General features: G+C 37.7%; 1 protein-coding gene across 3 annotated transcripts in view; it reads left to right on the top strand.

Moving 5' to 3' along the window:
* The window catches only part of Sel1l2 (SEL1L2 adaptor subunit of SYVN1 ubiquitin ligase), an 83968-nt gene that overhangs the window by 7380 nt on the left and 59049 nt on the right, over window positions 1–17539 (top strand). For all 3 annotated transcript variants that reach the window (XM_090351975.1, XM_090351977.1, XM_090351976.1), the window contains exons 2-3: window positions 8822–8877; window positions 12011–12179. In XM_090351975.1, coding sequence (XP_090208101.1) covers window positions 8822–8877; window positions 12011–12179 — 225 coding nt within the window. The remainder of the gene's footprint in view (window positions 1–8821; window positions 8878–12010; window positions 12180–17539) is intronic.

Raw genomic sequence — 17539 nt, forward strand, 5'->3', positions numbered from 1 at the left:
CTTTCCTTTCCCCTCTGTCTCCCTAGAATCTTCTTAACTGTTTTCATTGATGGGCCGTCCTTCACTCTCCTCCCCCCCATTTTTTTTGGCTGGTCCTGAGGCTTGAACTCAGGGCCTGAGTATTATCCTTGGGTTTTCTCAAGTTTAGGGCTCTACTATTTGAACCACAGAACCACTTCTGGCTTTTTCTGTGTATGTGGTGCTGAGGAATCAAACCCAGAGCTTTGTGCATGCTAGGCCAGCACTCTTCTTCTAGGCCAAGCTCCCAGACCCAACTCTCCCTTTTAAATACTATTTTCTAAAATTCAGTGCTTACTTCTCTTGTATTTCATATTCTTTACTTCCTGTTCTTTTTCAAAAGCCCTAGAACTTCACTTATACCTGTATATTTAGGTCTCAGACCTTCCTCCTAAGTACTAGACCTGCATGTCTGGCTACAAGATGGTCACAAGCCATCTATACAAATATTTTCAATAATATTTTTTCTCAAAGTTCTTCTCTTACGTGTGTTTGTTTTCTGTTATTATCAACTACCCTTCTATGCAGCTCTAGATTTCAAGGGCAAAGTTCTCATAAAGTTTTTTGATCATGCAGTTACAATGCCCAAAGCATCATCTAATGTAATAGATAATCAGAGTAAGGTTCTCAGCTAGACATGATTCCTGTAATTCCAGCACTCCAGAGGCCACAGTGCAGCAGGATGTCAAGTTTGAATCTACTCGGTACTACACAGTAAAACCCAATCTGAAAAGAAAAAGAAGAAGAAAAAGGCTAGTGAAAAGTTGCTTCCTTGGGGTTTGTTTGTTTCTGTTTTTTGGGGTTTTTTGTTTTTTTTACAAATCCAGGTCTGGATTCAGAATCTCAAAATCTTTTCATTAAAAAAAGCTTTTTTAACTAGGGCATTCGTAAGTGCCCAGCTATATAGGCTCACACCTATTAAACCCTAGCTACTCAGGAGGCTGAGATGTGAGGATAATGGTTCAACTCTAGCCCCAACAGGAACATCCATGAGACTCTTATCTCCAAGAAACTACTCAGAAAAGGCAAAAGTGGTGCTGTGACTCCAATGGCAGAGCACCATTTTTGAGCATAAAGAGGCTCAAGGATAGCCCCTAGGTCCCAAGTTCAAACAACAGAACTGCCCCCTCCTGCCTCAAAAAAAAAATTATAGAGTACACACTCAGCTTGAACTTCAAATCCTCCAGCTTCTGCCTCACAAATGCCAAGATGAAAGGTGTGTGCCTATCCAAATCTGATAAATTATTTTTTGTTGTGTGGGTTTTCGGGGAGAGGGGATCGTGTGTGTGTGTGTGTGTGTGTGTGTGTGTGTGTGTGTGTGTGTGTGTGTGTGTGTGTTGTTAGTCCTGGGGCTTGAGAAGTCAAGCCTGGGTACTGTTCCCGAGCTTTTTCAGTCAAGACTAGCACTCTACTACTTTGAGTCACTTCAGGATTTTTGAGTGGTTAATTGGGCATAAGAGTCTCACAGGAAACTTTTCTGCTTGGGATGGCTTTGACCTGCGATCCTCAGATCTCAGCCTTGTAAGTAGCTAAGATTATAGGTGTGAGCCATCAGCACCTGACAGGTTCTGTATTTCTGGGAACATTACCTCACAATATAGCCCAGGCTATATTCTCTTGTCTCTACCTCCCAACCTCAGTGCTGAGATTATTGGTCTTTGCCACCACAACCAGATCTAATCCTTTACATTGATTATTCCTTTAACTCTTTCATCAATACTTCTATCCATTATGCCTCGTTGATTTTTCTTCTATATATGTGTTTCACTGTCTGAATGTGAAAGCTCCTTTTAGTATCTTTTGACTACACCAATGTACCTCTAACTCTCCTCTCTCTTATTCACTATGCACTGCTGCCAGAAATAATAATACAAAACACCAACATTGCCATGGTCTCCTCCTGTTCCATCATCCACTGAACACAAAATAAAGTTCTAACAGCTTGTTCCATTGTCAACATCCTGTGTAATTATATTTTAGCTTCCTTTCTATTTTGTTTCTACGATACAAATATTTTATTGCAACCCATGCAAACTACTAATTACACCATACACACTAGCTCTCTCATATCAGTGACTTTTCTTGATCTGTTTGGCAGGTCCACTGTGCAGGGATGGACTGTCTTTTTGTTTTTGCCAACATCACCATTAACCTATGGCAAAACATATTGTTTGTTTATGTAAGGTCCATCACATTTTCTACTAAAAAAAAACACAAAACAACATCAACAACAACAAAACACTAGCTGGGTACCAGTAGGTCATGCATATCATCCTAGTTACTCAGGGGTCTAAGATCAAGGTTCAAGTCCAGTCCAGGAAGCAAAGTCTATGAGATGGTTATCTCTAATAAACCACCAAAAAAAGCTGAAAATAGAGCTTTGTCTCAAGTGATAGAGGCTCTAGTCTTGATCAAAAGAAGCTCAGGATGAGAGCCCAGGCCCTGAATCCAAGTCCCAGGATTCACACACACACACACACACACACACACACACACACACACACACACACACACAAAATCACCACAACAAAAATTTTCTCATGACATAGGTGGCATGTTATGCCTTTATTGTCTAATCAGCATGTTATTATACACTCTTAATTATTTTCAAGTCCCTTACCATTGTCAACTACTTGAAGGCAGACATTGTGCTTTGCTTGCCTTTTAAATCTTCCATAGCCTATGTAAAATTTGATACCTAGTAATTGCTCTGAAGAACTTGTGATAGGAAGTAGTGCCTTGGCTCAATGTGGTATACCACTAGCTTTGAGCTGAAGAGTTCAGGGATAGCACCCAGATCCATAGTTCAAGCCTCACAACCAACAAAATAAAACAAACTTGTAACAACCCATTCTCAGCACCCATGAACTAGATTCTGTCAATAGTTTAGTCCTTTAAATCTATAGATATTTTTAAACCCTGAAATATAGAGTTTAGTAACACTCACATCCTCTATTGGAATCTAATGTTTTCACTTTGCATTACCTGTTTGTCATTCTAAATTTGTATTCTCTAAAGGAAGACTTTAGAAATTTGACTCATTATCATATTTATTTGCCTCAAGCTGTTTCCACATCCTACCAAAAAGCTACTTGAAAAGAAATCCCATCAATCACATAAATATTTTTACATGTAGTATGAATGTTTGCCTTCATATAGAACAAATAGCCAGGTGTTTGATTGAGTTATTTTCTTTTTACCCAGTTGTTTTGGCATCATAATGATTACATAAATTCCAACAGTGACATTTTATTCATTTTTAAATTGATTTCATAACTTCACTGGAGTCTTTCATTTATTTACTACATCCAGACTTAGCTAGAGATGTATAGTATCTACATTAGCTGACCAACAAATGAGATATAATAGGCAATAAGGGCTGGGAATGTGGCTTAGTAGTAGAGTGCTTGCCTAGCATGCATGAAGCCCTGGATTCGATTCCCCAGGACCACATACATAGAAAAAGTCAGAAGTGGAGTTATGACTCAAGTTACTACTTGAGCACAGAGATGCTCAGGAGTAGAGCCCAGACCTGGAGGTCAAGCCCCAGGGATAGCAAAATAATAACAATAATAATAATAATAATAATAAGCAATAAAACATTGGTTTCTTAAGTCATTAAGCCAGGTATGGTGACACTCACCTAAAATTCCAGCAGTTGAGTCTTAGGCAGGTGTGGAAAACTGGCTGCAGTTTACATTGTTAGAAATAAAATGAATATTTTCAGATAAAGTGGTATCTGTCCAGCACCTCCCCTGATATGATAGATGAAAGAGTAAAGAAAGCTTTTACACTTAGAGACCCAGTGAGTGGCATTCCTTGACATACTGAAACATTGCAATTGGTAAGTGTCTCAAGTTAGGAGTTAAAGAATGAAAACATCACAGCTACTGACTGTCACAAATAAATGAAAAAGTATCTGAGATAATTAAATACACACAAAAGTGGACTGGATATACACCTATCAACTCATTAAGTGCCAAAGTATCCAAACTAAAAGTATATTTTAATTTGCCTTTCCATTATCTGACCTTTTTTTTCCTTATCCACTTCATTACTCACTACATAATGCTTTTTATAAAGTAGTACTGTACTGTCCCACGCTTTCACTCCACTCCACTCCTTACAACTGTGTCCTTGTGTTCTTGGACTAAAAGGGCCTTAATGAAAGGCAGAGTTAAGGATTTGTGTTCTTACCCTAGACACAAGACAACAAGGTGTTAAGGGAAACTGCCCCCTTGTGGTAGAAAGTAAGATGACATGTCCTTCCAGGGAAAGGGGAAATTCTGCCAGGTAAAGGAATGAGTCTGGCCCAGGGAGAAGGCAATTGAAATAAACTCCTATATGCCAAATAAAGAGATGGTGACAGGTAGAGAAAGAAGAGTTATTACAAGGCAGGCATAGGAATCAGCATTTCAGTACATCTTTATCTGTCATCAGGGATATAGATATTGGTTTCATGTTAAATAGGGAAATTTGGGGGCAAGAAGTGAGAAAGGTATGCACAGTGAAAATAGTCCCAAGTTCTAAGTTGGCCATTAGCTCAGTCTTTGTCCTTGGAGTTCTTTCCAGAGTAGTTGTTGCCACTTTATTACTAGAACTGAACAGGAGTAAGGTAGTCTCTTGAGTGGTTGGGCTGTTTCCTTTAAAATGCTAAGGGAATGTAGCCAGTTTGAGAGGCAGTTTACCTTCCACAAAAGAGGCTCATCAATAAATTTTCTCTTTTTTAGAGCTTAAGGTAATTGCAAAGGGTTTGTAGTGACAATAGCTCAGATCAAAAGGCACAGATACAACGTTGGGGGACTTTTCCTTAATTCACAGGGACCAGAAAAATCACCATTTTTTAGGTTGCATTTACAGGAATGCAAGTGTTTAGAAAAAAATCTTGAATTTAAGGGAGAATGAGAAAATCAAGGTATTGGTTACCACGGACTGATGAATGGAATAACAGTTCTCACAAGGGAAGTAAGGTGAAAAGGTTAAATTTAGACAAGACCAGGGACAAAAGGATATGGGTCCCCATTAGGGAAATGCAGTCTTCTGTGTAATGACAGGAGTGAATAAACATTTAGCCTTTTTTTAGAGACTGTAGATCTGTAAAGAATCATGATTGAACAATACGTTTACATTATTTTCTTCTAAACCTTTTGTCAGGTCTATGGCTATATTCTCAATAATATATTTTGGCACTATTTATTGGTCTACCTTAGCTTCTGAGAAATGAGAATTCTGTATAAGGAGTCCTAGCAGAGAAGAAATAATCTTTTTCAGTTTTCAGGTATTTTTTTGCACTCACAATCCAAAACATGATCAACTGACACAATCATGATTAAAATTATATGCTCATCATAATTGTGTAGATTGGGTAAGGGGTTTTCCTATTGTTCACATCTGTACTTTTTTTTTAATATCCTAATAGACTAGGCTCTGCCATAGGTCCTGGAAAGCCAATCAGAGAGAGTAATGGAGAAAGCAGAAAATGAGCTTTTTTTCCCCCTAACAGCAGGCTCGCACCGCCCCCCACCCCAGAAGAATAAAAGGTCTAATGACCTAAAAATATCTGTTGTCAAAGTGCTTTCCCATAGTATCAGCCTGTATCAGAGGAGAAGTAAAGGCAACACTAGTCTAGGTCATATTGGTCTGTCCATGCTCTTGCCCACCATTGTCTCAGTCATTAGCTTAAGACAGGAAATGCCAAGTTGGTTCTAAGAAGATTGCCATTGCTTGAAGAGTAGTTTTAGTCTTTTGTCTTAAGATGTCTTAAGATCTGTTGTTCCTGAGATGAAAGGAAGATTTAGGAAAGTTTAATAGGAAGGAGATGAAACTAGATTCATAAACAAAATGGACTTATCTAGATCAGTGACTGGTCCCTTGTGGAAATCTGGCTGTGCCCTGCTCCAAAGTTATTATATATTGTATAGAACAATAGCTTTCATGCTCATCTTAATCATTCTGTTTTATAAGTAGCCATTTGCTCCATTTTGAGTGTAAAATGCTGCGGCAGAATAACTCTACCATTGTGTGTGTGCAAATAAACTACCACCATCTTTCCATCACTATGAAATTGATTGCTAAATAACTTACTTAAGCAAAGAAAATATCATTTGGCATATGGTAGTTTGTACCAAGCCAGTAAGTCTGGAACAAGCTCTGCCTGAAATGGGCTCTTGAGGTTTTGTTTTGTTTTGCCAGTGCTAGGCCTTGAACTCATGGTCTGAGCACTGTCCTTAGGCTTTCTCAAGGCTAGAGCTCTACCACTTGAGCCACAGCACCACTTCCAGCTTTTTTTCTCTGTATGTGGTACCGAGGAATTGAACCCAGGTCTTTTGTGCATGCTAGGCAAGCACTCTACCACTAGGCCAAACTCCCAGCCCTGGTCTCTTGAGTTTTAATACCACTGCTGCCTCAACAGCTCAGTGACTGAGTTCATTGTGTTTATAGCTAACCTCTTGCAGTGATTCTTTTTTGTGTCGTTTTGTTTTCTGCTCACACCTTCAGTAAGGGCTCCTTGGATTAAGATCCAGTTGTCTCAGGATTGCTTAGGTGGGACTTTGATACATAACCCCTCATTGATGCCTAGTAGGTGCTCAGTTCTTCTGTTATTCTTCCTGGATTACAATATGGCTGTAGAAATGACTTGTTTTCTCCACTAGGCAACCAAAACCTTATTTTATAAATGGAAAATCTAAAAGCTCAAAATGTAGAAAAGAATCACATTTTCAATGTTTCAAAAGTTTGGATTGTGCATTTTCTCTTGGAAATAATATACAATTCCCCTTATTTTATTTTTATAATGTTTTAAGCCATTGAGTAGTTAATTCCTTTAGTTATACTGTTACCTTCTTCCATTCTACTAATTCTTTTATCTACATGTCTCCTACCTTTGATAACTGGTTTCAGACCTGTAAATTTTCATCTTACTCTTTGCCAATGACAGTTTGATATTCTCGTCCAGTGTATAATATAAACTGTGCTCCATTTAATATTCAAAATTTCATCTTCTTCCTTAAATGTGCGTGACACTTTGCACTTTTTATTCTGCATCTGCACGTTTTGTACATACTACCTCTAATTTTATTCTGTGTCCTTTGGGGAAAGATGGAATTGGTAATCTGACAACTCACTTTTCTTTCTAGTTATTATAATGGAGTTCAAAATTATTAGACATTTATGGTGATTAGATCAGTCACAGCAAATGTCTTCTAATTCACAAACATGAGTAGGCAAAGTAATCTGTGGAAAAATCAGTCATTGGTAGAAGCCAGATAGGCAAAGCATTTATAAATTCTAATTTATGGAGTTTCTAATAACACTTTACATGCCAGTCTTAAAAAAACTATTAAGATGTAATATTATTATTTTGAAGGTATTTTAAATCATTTTTGCATCAGTCCTGGGCTTGAACTCAGGGCCTGAGCACTGTCCTTGGACTTTCTCAAGGCTAAGCCACAGTACCACTTCTGGCTTTTCTATGTATGTAGTACCAAGGAATTGAACCTGGGTCTTTGTGCATGTTAGGCAAGCACTCTACCACTAGGCCAAACTCCCAGCCCCTTAAATCATTTTTTAAATTCATTTTTATATAGCTTAGATTTATTGAACACTGAATGTATTAGTACTGGGCTAAATAATGTAGATTATGTCATTTGCTTATCATGGCAAATTAATGAAATGGGCACAAAATAAGGCCCAATACATAGGCTTGTTTGACCATGATGAACTATGATGCCATTTTTCTTGACAAACTTGGGATAAAGTATCATTTGGTGTAACACTTTTTTTTGGTCTGGTGTGGGGCTTGAACTATGGGCCTGGGGGCTGACCCTGAGCTCTTCAGCTCAAGGGTAGTGCTCTACCACTTGAGCTACAGCACCACTTCTGGTTTTCTAGTGCCTAAGTGGAGATAAGAGTCTCAGGGTCTTTTGTGCCTAGGCTGGCTTTGAACTGCAATCCTCAGATCTCAGCCTCCTGAGTAGCAAGGATTACAGGTATGAGCTACCAGCTAGAGTCACACTTTTACTTCAGTGCAATTCATTTCACATCCTGAACCAGGATATTCTCAACATGTAGCCCAGGTTGGCCTCAAACTCCCCATCCTCCTTCCTCATTCTCTCAAGTGCTGGCCTAATAAATGGCATTTATGTAGGTCGATATATTATTTACAAAAAAAATACTTTAAACCACAGCTCAGAAAGTTATACACTATTATAATGAGCTCTATTATTTGTAGAGTACTTGCACCTTACCTCATTTTCTGAATGCTTGATTAAAGTGTTCAGATTGTCTCTGCTGTCATACATAATACATCTTTGCCATCTTTTCACTCATGTTATATCCTCAGAAATTGAAGGAACTGTTTTTATTGTTAGTCCTGGGGCTTGACCTCAGGGTCTGGGCTCTGTCCCTGAGCCTCTCTGTGCTCAAGGCTAGCAATCTACCACTTGAGCCACAGCACCACTTCCAGCTTTTTCTGTGTATGTGGTATGTGCTAGGCAAGACTGTATCACTAAGCCACATTCCCAGACTAAAGGAACTATTTTTAACACACTATTAGTAATGAAATTGTACATAATTTGTGTGTGTGTGTGTGTGTGTGTGTGTGTGTGTGTGTGTGTGTGTTACTGTGGGCAGAACGAATGGCCTTTATGCATGTAGGTTAGGCAAGCACTCTACTTCTGAGTCCCTTATTTTCAACAATAGTTTGGTGAGTTTTAAAAGTTTTCTAAGTAGCTTTAACCAGAAACTGTACTTAAAGAAATCTTAGAGTTTTTAAATTTTGTGAAATATGCTTTATATGTTACAGATATGGAAGCAGAAGGATACAATAAAAGACAAAAAGAAAGGAATGTTACCACACAGGTAAATATTTCATTCATCACTATATAGTTCAATAGAAAAATAGGAATTAGGCCCAGTTGATAGTATTTATTCAGCTTGCTCAGAATTTCTTACACAGATAATTGTTTATCAGTCTTTGTTCTTTTTTAAGCTCTCATTTACTCAGTAAACATTTTTTGGTCCACTGTATGATAAGACTATATTAAAACCAACAGGGCAGAGACCAGTTTGGCCTACATTACATTTAGATGTTTATTGAGGCTTATTAACTGAATGATACCTTTTAAGGTCTTGGAAACAATGATTCAGATTTTCAGACTAGTCACAACCCAGCAGCCAGTGCAAAACTAAATACAGGATATTTCAAGTTATATCTTATTTGAAATCCATTAGAGGTTTTTCTTGTTTGGTGTGTTGGTTTTTTGTTGTTTTGTTTCCTCTTGCAGAGCAAAAAACAAGGTCATGGCCAATGGCCAGACTCTTGTGCTCCAGAGTCTGATCTCTGAGAGCATCTCTTTCTACTGTCTCCCTTAAGCATTCCAAACACACTAGGTTCCTTGCTTTTCTTCACCAATCCCAGGCTTGCACATATCACTTTCTGCCCGCTCTGTTCACAATGTCTTTGTACCCCAGATAACTGTATGGTTTCCTCCTCTTACTTCCTTTAGTCTTTGTTCAAATGAGAGAGTCCTTGCCCCTACATCCTCTCAATTCAGCCATTTCCATCTAAAATTGCACACCCTATCATAATACCTTTTCTGTCTCTCTTCCCTATAGCAATTTGTCTCTTACAATTTTTCCTAGAATCTCTTAGAACCATGTAACATACAATATTATTATTATTATTATTGTTACCACTATTCATCAGAATATAAACTGCACGAGAGCAAAGATGTTTGCCTATGTTTTTAACTATTGTTATAACCCAGCCACTAGAACAATACTTTACACATATATGTATTCAATATTTTTTATGTTGTTTGCTTCATTTAATTTGCTTTTTGTTTTTGAGATAGGTTCTTGCCACATAATCCTTATGACTTCAAACACAAAGATTCTACTACCTCTGCCTCCGGAGAAATAAGAGTACAATTGTGTTTCTTAGCAATAAATATTTACTCAATTACTTGAGAAATCCTAAATCCAAATTGAAGATGTAAAATGGGAATCATTATTTATGCATATTAAATTTGCCTCTTTTCATTGTAATATTTTCTAAACCCCTTGTTCATCCATCACTCTAACATACAATATTAGTTGAAGTGAGGGTTGTTTCTTTTTTAAGAAATTTTACAGTTCTCGAAAAATAAGAACCAAGTTGGAAGTCTCATGCTTCCCAGTATGAAAACTTTCCACAAAATTATAGTAACTGAAACCACATGGTATTTCCCTGCTAGGCACAAAACAAGAAAAGAAAGAAGGAAAGACTAGCTAAGACTGGAGATGCCATACAAGGGCTTTGAACTTCGGGCCTCTTGTTCTAGCTCAGCTTTCCAGCTCATGGCCTGGCACTATCATCACACAGGCAGAGCTTTGTCACCAAGTTTCCAAAGGAAAGAGCTGAAAATGGAAAGGAAGAAAAATCAATATTTAAGAGAGAGAAAATAAAGCTTTTTCTGCATATGAAACAGGAGACGCTGTATCCATATCCTGACCTTGGCACAGCATCTCTTTGCCTGTATCCCTGAATGTCTACATGCAGAGTTATCACGGATTTTTAAAAATACCAGTCAACTGATTTTGACACATTATACATTGTAGTTTTATTTGTTAACATGCAATATTTGGAACATTTTTACACTATCAAAAATTCTGATTAGAAATTCAAATACAACTGAGCTTCTTATATTTTATTCATGGAATCTGTCAATCCTGCAGTACAAAATCCTTATGTGATTACAAAAACAGTACTATGAGAGCCCCAAGATGGAAAAAACCTAAAATGTCTAGAATGAATTGATAAATAAAATGTAATTCCCTCACATAAAGATTATTTGGGCCTGGTACCGTGGCTCAGGTATGTAACCCTAGCTACTTAGGAGGCTGAGATCTGACGATAGCAGCCCTGGCACAAAAGACTATTATCTCCAATTAACCACCAGAAAACCAGAAGTGGCACTATGGCTCCAAATGATAAGAGTACTAGCCTTGAGCTGAAGAACTCTGGGACAGTGCTCATGCCTTGAGTTCAAGCCCTATGACCAATAACAACAACAGCAAAAAAGATTATTTGGTTATTTTTTAAAAATGAACTGCTGACACATTTAGTCCTGGAAACATTATCCTAAATGGGAAAGGCCAGTCACACAAGCAAAGAAACATATTCTATGTTCACATGCAGGTAAAAGCCAGGAACAGAGCAATCCATCGACAGAGCATAGGTTAGTAGCTACAGACGGGTGAAAGCAGAAACACTGGAGCAACAAAATGGGGAGGCTGAGAGCTAAAAGATCCATGGTTTCTTCCTGAGATACTGAGCTGTTTTACAGCTAACTGTGGTGATAATTGCACATACCTATTAATATTCCAGAAAACAGGGAATCACACACTTTAGGTTAATTATGGTATGTTAAGTATAGGCCAATACAATTTTGGGTTTTTTTTTCTTACAAAACTGTAAGTCTTGGTATGTTCTGGAACCCTCTAGAATGTTCCAAACTCCAGGAACACCTTTACAGGAAGGATTTAAGCATTCTAAGAAATAAACTTAGAAAGCAAGAGTTTAAATTGGGGTGCTGAGGGAAAGGGGAAATAAACAGCATATAAAAAACTGACTCTTCTTAACATACTCATTAAAAATACAGAAAATATTAACTTTATAATGATTTATCCTGAAAAAAGTTTATGTAATATTTACCTCCACAATGCTTTTTAACTTTATTCCTTTAAAAAATCTGCATTATTTTCTTGTATACTGAACACTCTCCTCAAATTCATCACCTTAATTAAAATAACTTAATTATATCACTTCTGAAAAAATACTTTGGGCAAACATGGATTTTTAAAGTGAAGTAAACCATATGCCATTTTTATATGAAAAATGGCAAGAACTTGAGCAATTGAATGCAGTTTCTATTTTTGGCAAAAGCAGATGAAATTTCACTTTTTTATTTCATAAAAGGGTTATATGTGAATGAAAGTCTTTTTTTTGTAGGTATCAGTGAACAAAGTCAAACAACTTTTATCACATATATTGGAACAAAGAAAATTAAGTAAAGTAATCAATAAAAAAGAGTATCTCTTAGAGAAAAAGAGGAATCAGCATAAACTAAAAATAAAAGGAATTCCAAATAAAGATGTCCCGAAGAGAAATAAAAATCATTGTAAGTATAAAACTGTCTCACATGTAAAATCAAATGATTTTTGTTAGTGGGTATTGGTAGCACTTATGTATAACCCTAGCTACTCAGAATGTAGGAACTAAGTGGATTATAATGCTAGGCTAAGAAAAAAAAAAAAGAATAAGATACCCCTCTCAACAGAAAAAAAGATAAACAGCGATATGCACCTGTTATCTCAGCTATGTACCTGTTATCTCAGCTATGCATAAACACGGGATCGAGACTGGGATGAAAGTGATACTCTACCTCAAAAATAAGTAAAGCAATAAGGGTTAGAAGCGTGGTGTAAGTGGTCAAGTGTCAGTCTAGTAAGTGTGAAACTCTGAATTCAACCACTGCTACCAAAAATTAAAGAAAAATGCTTTTGTTTATCTAAAATCACATTTTAGAGCTGCTTTATGATATTTCTAAGGATACAATCATAAATATTTAGATAATTATCTGGCAATTTTTGACCCATTCTCATAGCCTTCGTGTTACTGTAGTGTGGCTGGCCTTCCTGGTGTAAGTCACGCCCAGGCTGCCTCTTCTGGTTGTGTGAGGAACTGCAGCTTCGCTTATCTCAGGTTCCCAGAAGTTTGCAGGCCTCCTCTCCATACACAATGGTGTGTGTGTGTTTGAGTGTGTGTGTGTGTGTGTGTGTGTGTGTGTGTTTGATCGTAGCTAGTGCTCTACCACTTGAACCACATCTCCATTGACAGCTTTTCTGGCAGTTAATTGGAGATATGAGTCTCACGGGCTTTCCGGCCGGTTCTGGCTTTCAACAGTTATCCTCAGATCTCAGTACGAATACAGGCAAGCCATGTGTCCAGGGTTTAAACAACCTTGGAGGTCTGGAGGACAGTAAGACATTTCAGAGCTTCCTTTGAAAGCGTTCGATGTGTGACAATTCCAGCATAACCTACAGTTGTTAGTTATAAAAATGTCTTCCATTATTTACACTTACATATTTGTACCTAAAACCTTCAAATACATTTGATGCTCAATAAGTTGCAGCTTGCTTGTCACATAATTCAGTATTTCCCCACAATTACTTTGCAAAGCATAGAGTTAAAATTCCTTTGTTGTTTTTCTTTTTCCTTTCCTTCCTCCTCCTCCATTTTCCTTTCTTCCTTCTTCCTTCCTTCCTTCCTTCTTTCCTTCCTTCTTTCCTTCCTTCCTTCCTTCCTTCCTTCCTTCCTTCCTTCCTTCCTTCCTTCCTTCCTTCCTTCCTTCCTTCCTCCTCTTTCTTCCTCCTTCATTTTCTTTCTTGCCCCACACCCAGCTACCTTTTCTTGACAGTATCTCACTGTGAAGCCCAGCCCAGACTCAGACTTTCAATCTCCTGTCTCCTGTCTCTGTTTGTCCAGTGCTGGGACTGCATGGGCCACCATGCTTAGATGTCATCCAAGTCTTGTGAAAGGCAAGGAACACTGGGATAAAGTGCTGGAGGACTTCCACCATATCATCCTGGTTCAACTCCTTTGTCCTAAACATAGTTTAGTGATGCTCAGCAAGTCACTTTTGTCTCTGTGTTTGGAATTCGCATCCGTTGAATGGAGACAATAGCAAAGGAACCTTAAATTTAATAAAGCACTTAAAGTAATTTAGAAAATGGTCTATTAGCTTATTATAGATTGTACTCATGAGTAATAAGAGCACTTTTATGCAGGGAAAGGGATCTGAAGTAAAGAGTGATTTTTATTTACTCCTTTAAACAGCAAAATATGTTTCAAACAAACACTATCCTATTGGACAAACTAACCAGCACTTTTAATTTATTCTAACTAGTCTCTTCATGAAGGCCTAAAGTACTAGGAATGGTTACTAAAGTGTGTGTGTGGGAGTAGTCTTTGGTACTCTGTTGAGAACAGAATATAGTGTATGCCTTGCCCCTCCTATGCTTACAAAAAGTCAGGAGTACTCTACTCCATGTCACCTGATACCAGTTATATTGATATTATAATTATTAGACTGTATATTGTCCTGGCTGGGTGCAGGTGGATCACCCCTATAATCCTAGTTACTCGGGAGCCTGAGCATCTCAGTTTCAAGCCAGCTCAAGCAGAAAAGTCCCCATGAAACTCTTATCTTCAATTACCCACTCAAAAACTGGAAATGATATATGGCTCAAATATGATTTTATATATATATAAAACTTTCACAAGGTTTTTGAATTTTCTAAATCTTTTTTTTAATTTTTTATTGTAATTAATAAAAGGGTTACATGATATTTGCCAGATAGAAGGTGCATTAATTCACATACATTGATACCCTTTCACATGTCTTGGTACCCATTACCCTCCCCCCCCACACCCCCCACCCGTCTTGGTGAATTTTCTAAATCTTAAGTGTATTTAAATACCCCTTAATTGTAACCTCTCTCTCTCTCCCCTTCCTCTCTCTCTCTCTCACCTCTCTCTCTTTCTCTCTCTTTCTCTTCTCTCTCTCTCTCTCTCTCTCTCTCTCTCTCTCTCTCTCACACACACACACACACACACACACACACACACACACACACACACACGCACACTCCAAAAACTAGTTCACGGCTCAAGTAGAGAGTTGGCTCTTGATAGAACCTAGAAATAACAATGTGCTGAGGTATGAGGCGTACTATGAGGGTTTGGGCAGAAGACAAATGGTGTAATTAAATTGAGTCATTTGAGAAAAGTTTGATGAGGGAACTTTTTCTAAAAGTGTTTGAGGGATATGGGGACATCACAAAATTCTCTTAGGCTGGTAACAGAAATGTCAGTACCACCCCAAGTCCTAAAGGGCAGAAAGCCAGTAGTGAGTGTTGGAATGTTGAGAAAGAAAGGAAGAGGTATGGCGGGGCGGGGGGGGGGGGGGGTCCTCTGACTGAACTAAAATATTAGCTTCTGCTAGAGAGACTCAGATTAAGGTAGCAGGAAATAAATATCTCTGTCTCACTCTCTGTCAACCTTCATATCATAGGCCTGACTTACCCAGAAGCTAGAGGAAATGGGAGTCCTTTGATATAGGCTATATAGGTTGAAGTTTCAGGGCACAGAACAAGATAGAGTGAATCTAGAAAGCTTAGTGTGGTGGTATGTGTCTGTAATCATAGCACTTTTGAGGTAAAATCTAGAATCCAAGGGAGTCTCCACAGAGTGAAATCCTGACTCAAAAAACAATAAAAAATTAAAATTAAAAAAAAAACAACTAACAACTAAGAATTAGAAAGATAGACAACACACTGGTTTTCTAAGTTGAACTTAAAGGATGAAAGACTTCTACTGACAAAAAATAGGAGGATAATTATAATGCTATATTATTATAATTAGTATCATTATAATATTATAATAGGAGTAAAATTACTAAGAGTCTAAGAATATAAAGGAATTTTAGGGGTTGCTTAGCCTAGAAAGATCTTTCTTTAGCTATTCCTGGCAGATGACACTGGCTTTCATGAAAATACCTGAAAGTAAGCTCAATATTATCATACAAGGCAAATTTGTGATATTCTCTACTACATCTCTCTCTTCCTTGTAGCATTCTCAACTTACATTAAACTCAAACCACTTTAAACTATAATCTTTGTGTTAGTCAGTGTCAGAGTATGGTAGCTGGAGCTACCCGCAACTGTATTTATCAGAAAACAGTGGGAGCCACTGCCCAACTCCTTGAGTGTCATTGTGCCTTGTGAGTATCATTGCTAAAATCCTGTTAATTGTTTTAGGCACCATCTGAGTAATAAAGCATAACAAATCCAGGGCAAAATAAATTCTTTTCTCACTATAGAAAACTAAGCCAAGCTGAGGGTTATGATATACACCTGTAAACCCAGAAACTGGAGGCTGAGACAAGAAAATCTAAAGTTCAAGGCCAGCCTGAGCTACAAAATAAGACTCTGACTCAAAAGGGTGAAAAAAAAAGCCAGTCAAAGTTCAACCAGGAAAAAAAAACATCTAGGAGAATAGGAGATAATATAGATATATAGAGCTGGGCATGGTGGCACCTGCCTGTAATCCTAGCTACCCAGGAGGCTGAGACCTAAGGATCAGAGTTCAAAGCCAGCCCAGGCACTAATGTTCATGAGACTCTTATCTCCAATTAATGACCAGAAAATCAGAAGTGGCTCTGTGGCTCAAGGAGCAGGGAAGTAGCCTTGAGCTGAAGAGCTCAAGGGACAATTCTCAGGCCCAGAGTTCAAGTCCCACTACTGACCAAACAACAACAAAAAAGAATATGTATATATAGAGAGATATATATAACTTGGGTGATTTATAACAAAGGATTTGCTTACATTTATATGTCTGGCTTGGCAAGTCCAGAATTTGTCAGGAAAAGAAGCCTGGAATTCTTGGGTATAAGCTAAAGCTACTTCCTAAAGATACAATTTCCTTCAAGAAGCCATGGTTCCACTCTTAAGACTTTACAGTTTACTGTATTAGGTCAACCAAGGCTCTCTAGGACAATCTCCCTAAACCTGAAAGTTCTAATCACATTGAAAAAATACCTTCAAAGGAACAAGTAGATGAGTGCTTCCCTGAATAACCGGAGGACTATAACCAAGTCAGGCTGACAAAAATTGACCATCAGCAGTGTATTTCCTAATCCTTCTTTATGTGCATTTTGTTCTTTGGGATTTTGCTTTTATTTACTTCCAATTCTGGGATTGACCCTGGAGCCTGGCTAGGCAAACACTGTACCACTAACCTACTCTACCCGCCTCCATCTAATTCTTTTTAATCTAAGCATAAGATTCATGACATTCAACTTTATTGTGGGCTTGGGTTGCAGCTCAGTGGAAAAGCATCTGCCTAGTAAGTACAGTGTCTTAGGTTCACACTAAGTACTAAAAAAGAAAAGACAAAAAAATACAGTAAGCAATACTGTAACAATAGGTTTTAGCTTGGTGGTAGAGAATATCCTTAATATGTGCAAAAAACTTACTGTGCTTTTACCAGGATATTATTCCAAACTTTTTTGATCAGAAATTTTCAAACATAATGAACAGCATTTGTGCCTGCATACTTAAATGGAGGTATATCCATCATACCATTGGAATAAATAAATATTTTCTGAATTAAAGTAAGTAAAATTCTTGCTTTGACCCCAAATTCAAAATTCTCTCTACAATATACTACACAAACGTTAACAAGCCTTACAATTTTAGACTACATTTGAATTTTGTACTTAAACATGATGCCTTTACATCCATTACCTTTTTGAAAATGGCATCTCTATTTTCCCTCTGGGTATTTTAATAGTGAATCTTCAACTAATTCTTCCATCTGGGACAGAAGTAACTCTAAAAAGAAAGTAATTAGCCTTATTACGTTGTTGGCATGACAGGTCAATAGCCAATCATACATACTACAGTAGGAACAATAGAG

This window comes from Megascapheus bottae, chromosome 18 (genome assembly GCF_031878675.1).
Source record: "Megascapheus bottae isolate mThoBot1 chromosome 18, mThoBot2.hap1, whole genome shotgun sequence".
NCBI lineage: Eukaryota > Metazoa > Chordata > Mammalia > Rodentia > Geomyidae > Megascapheus > Megascapheus bottae.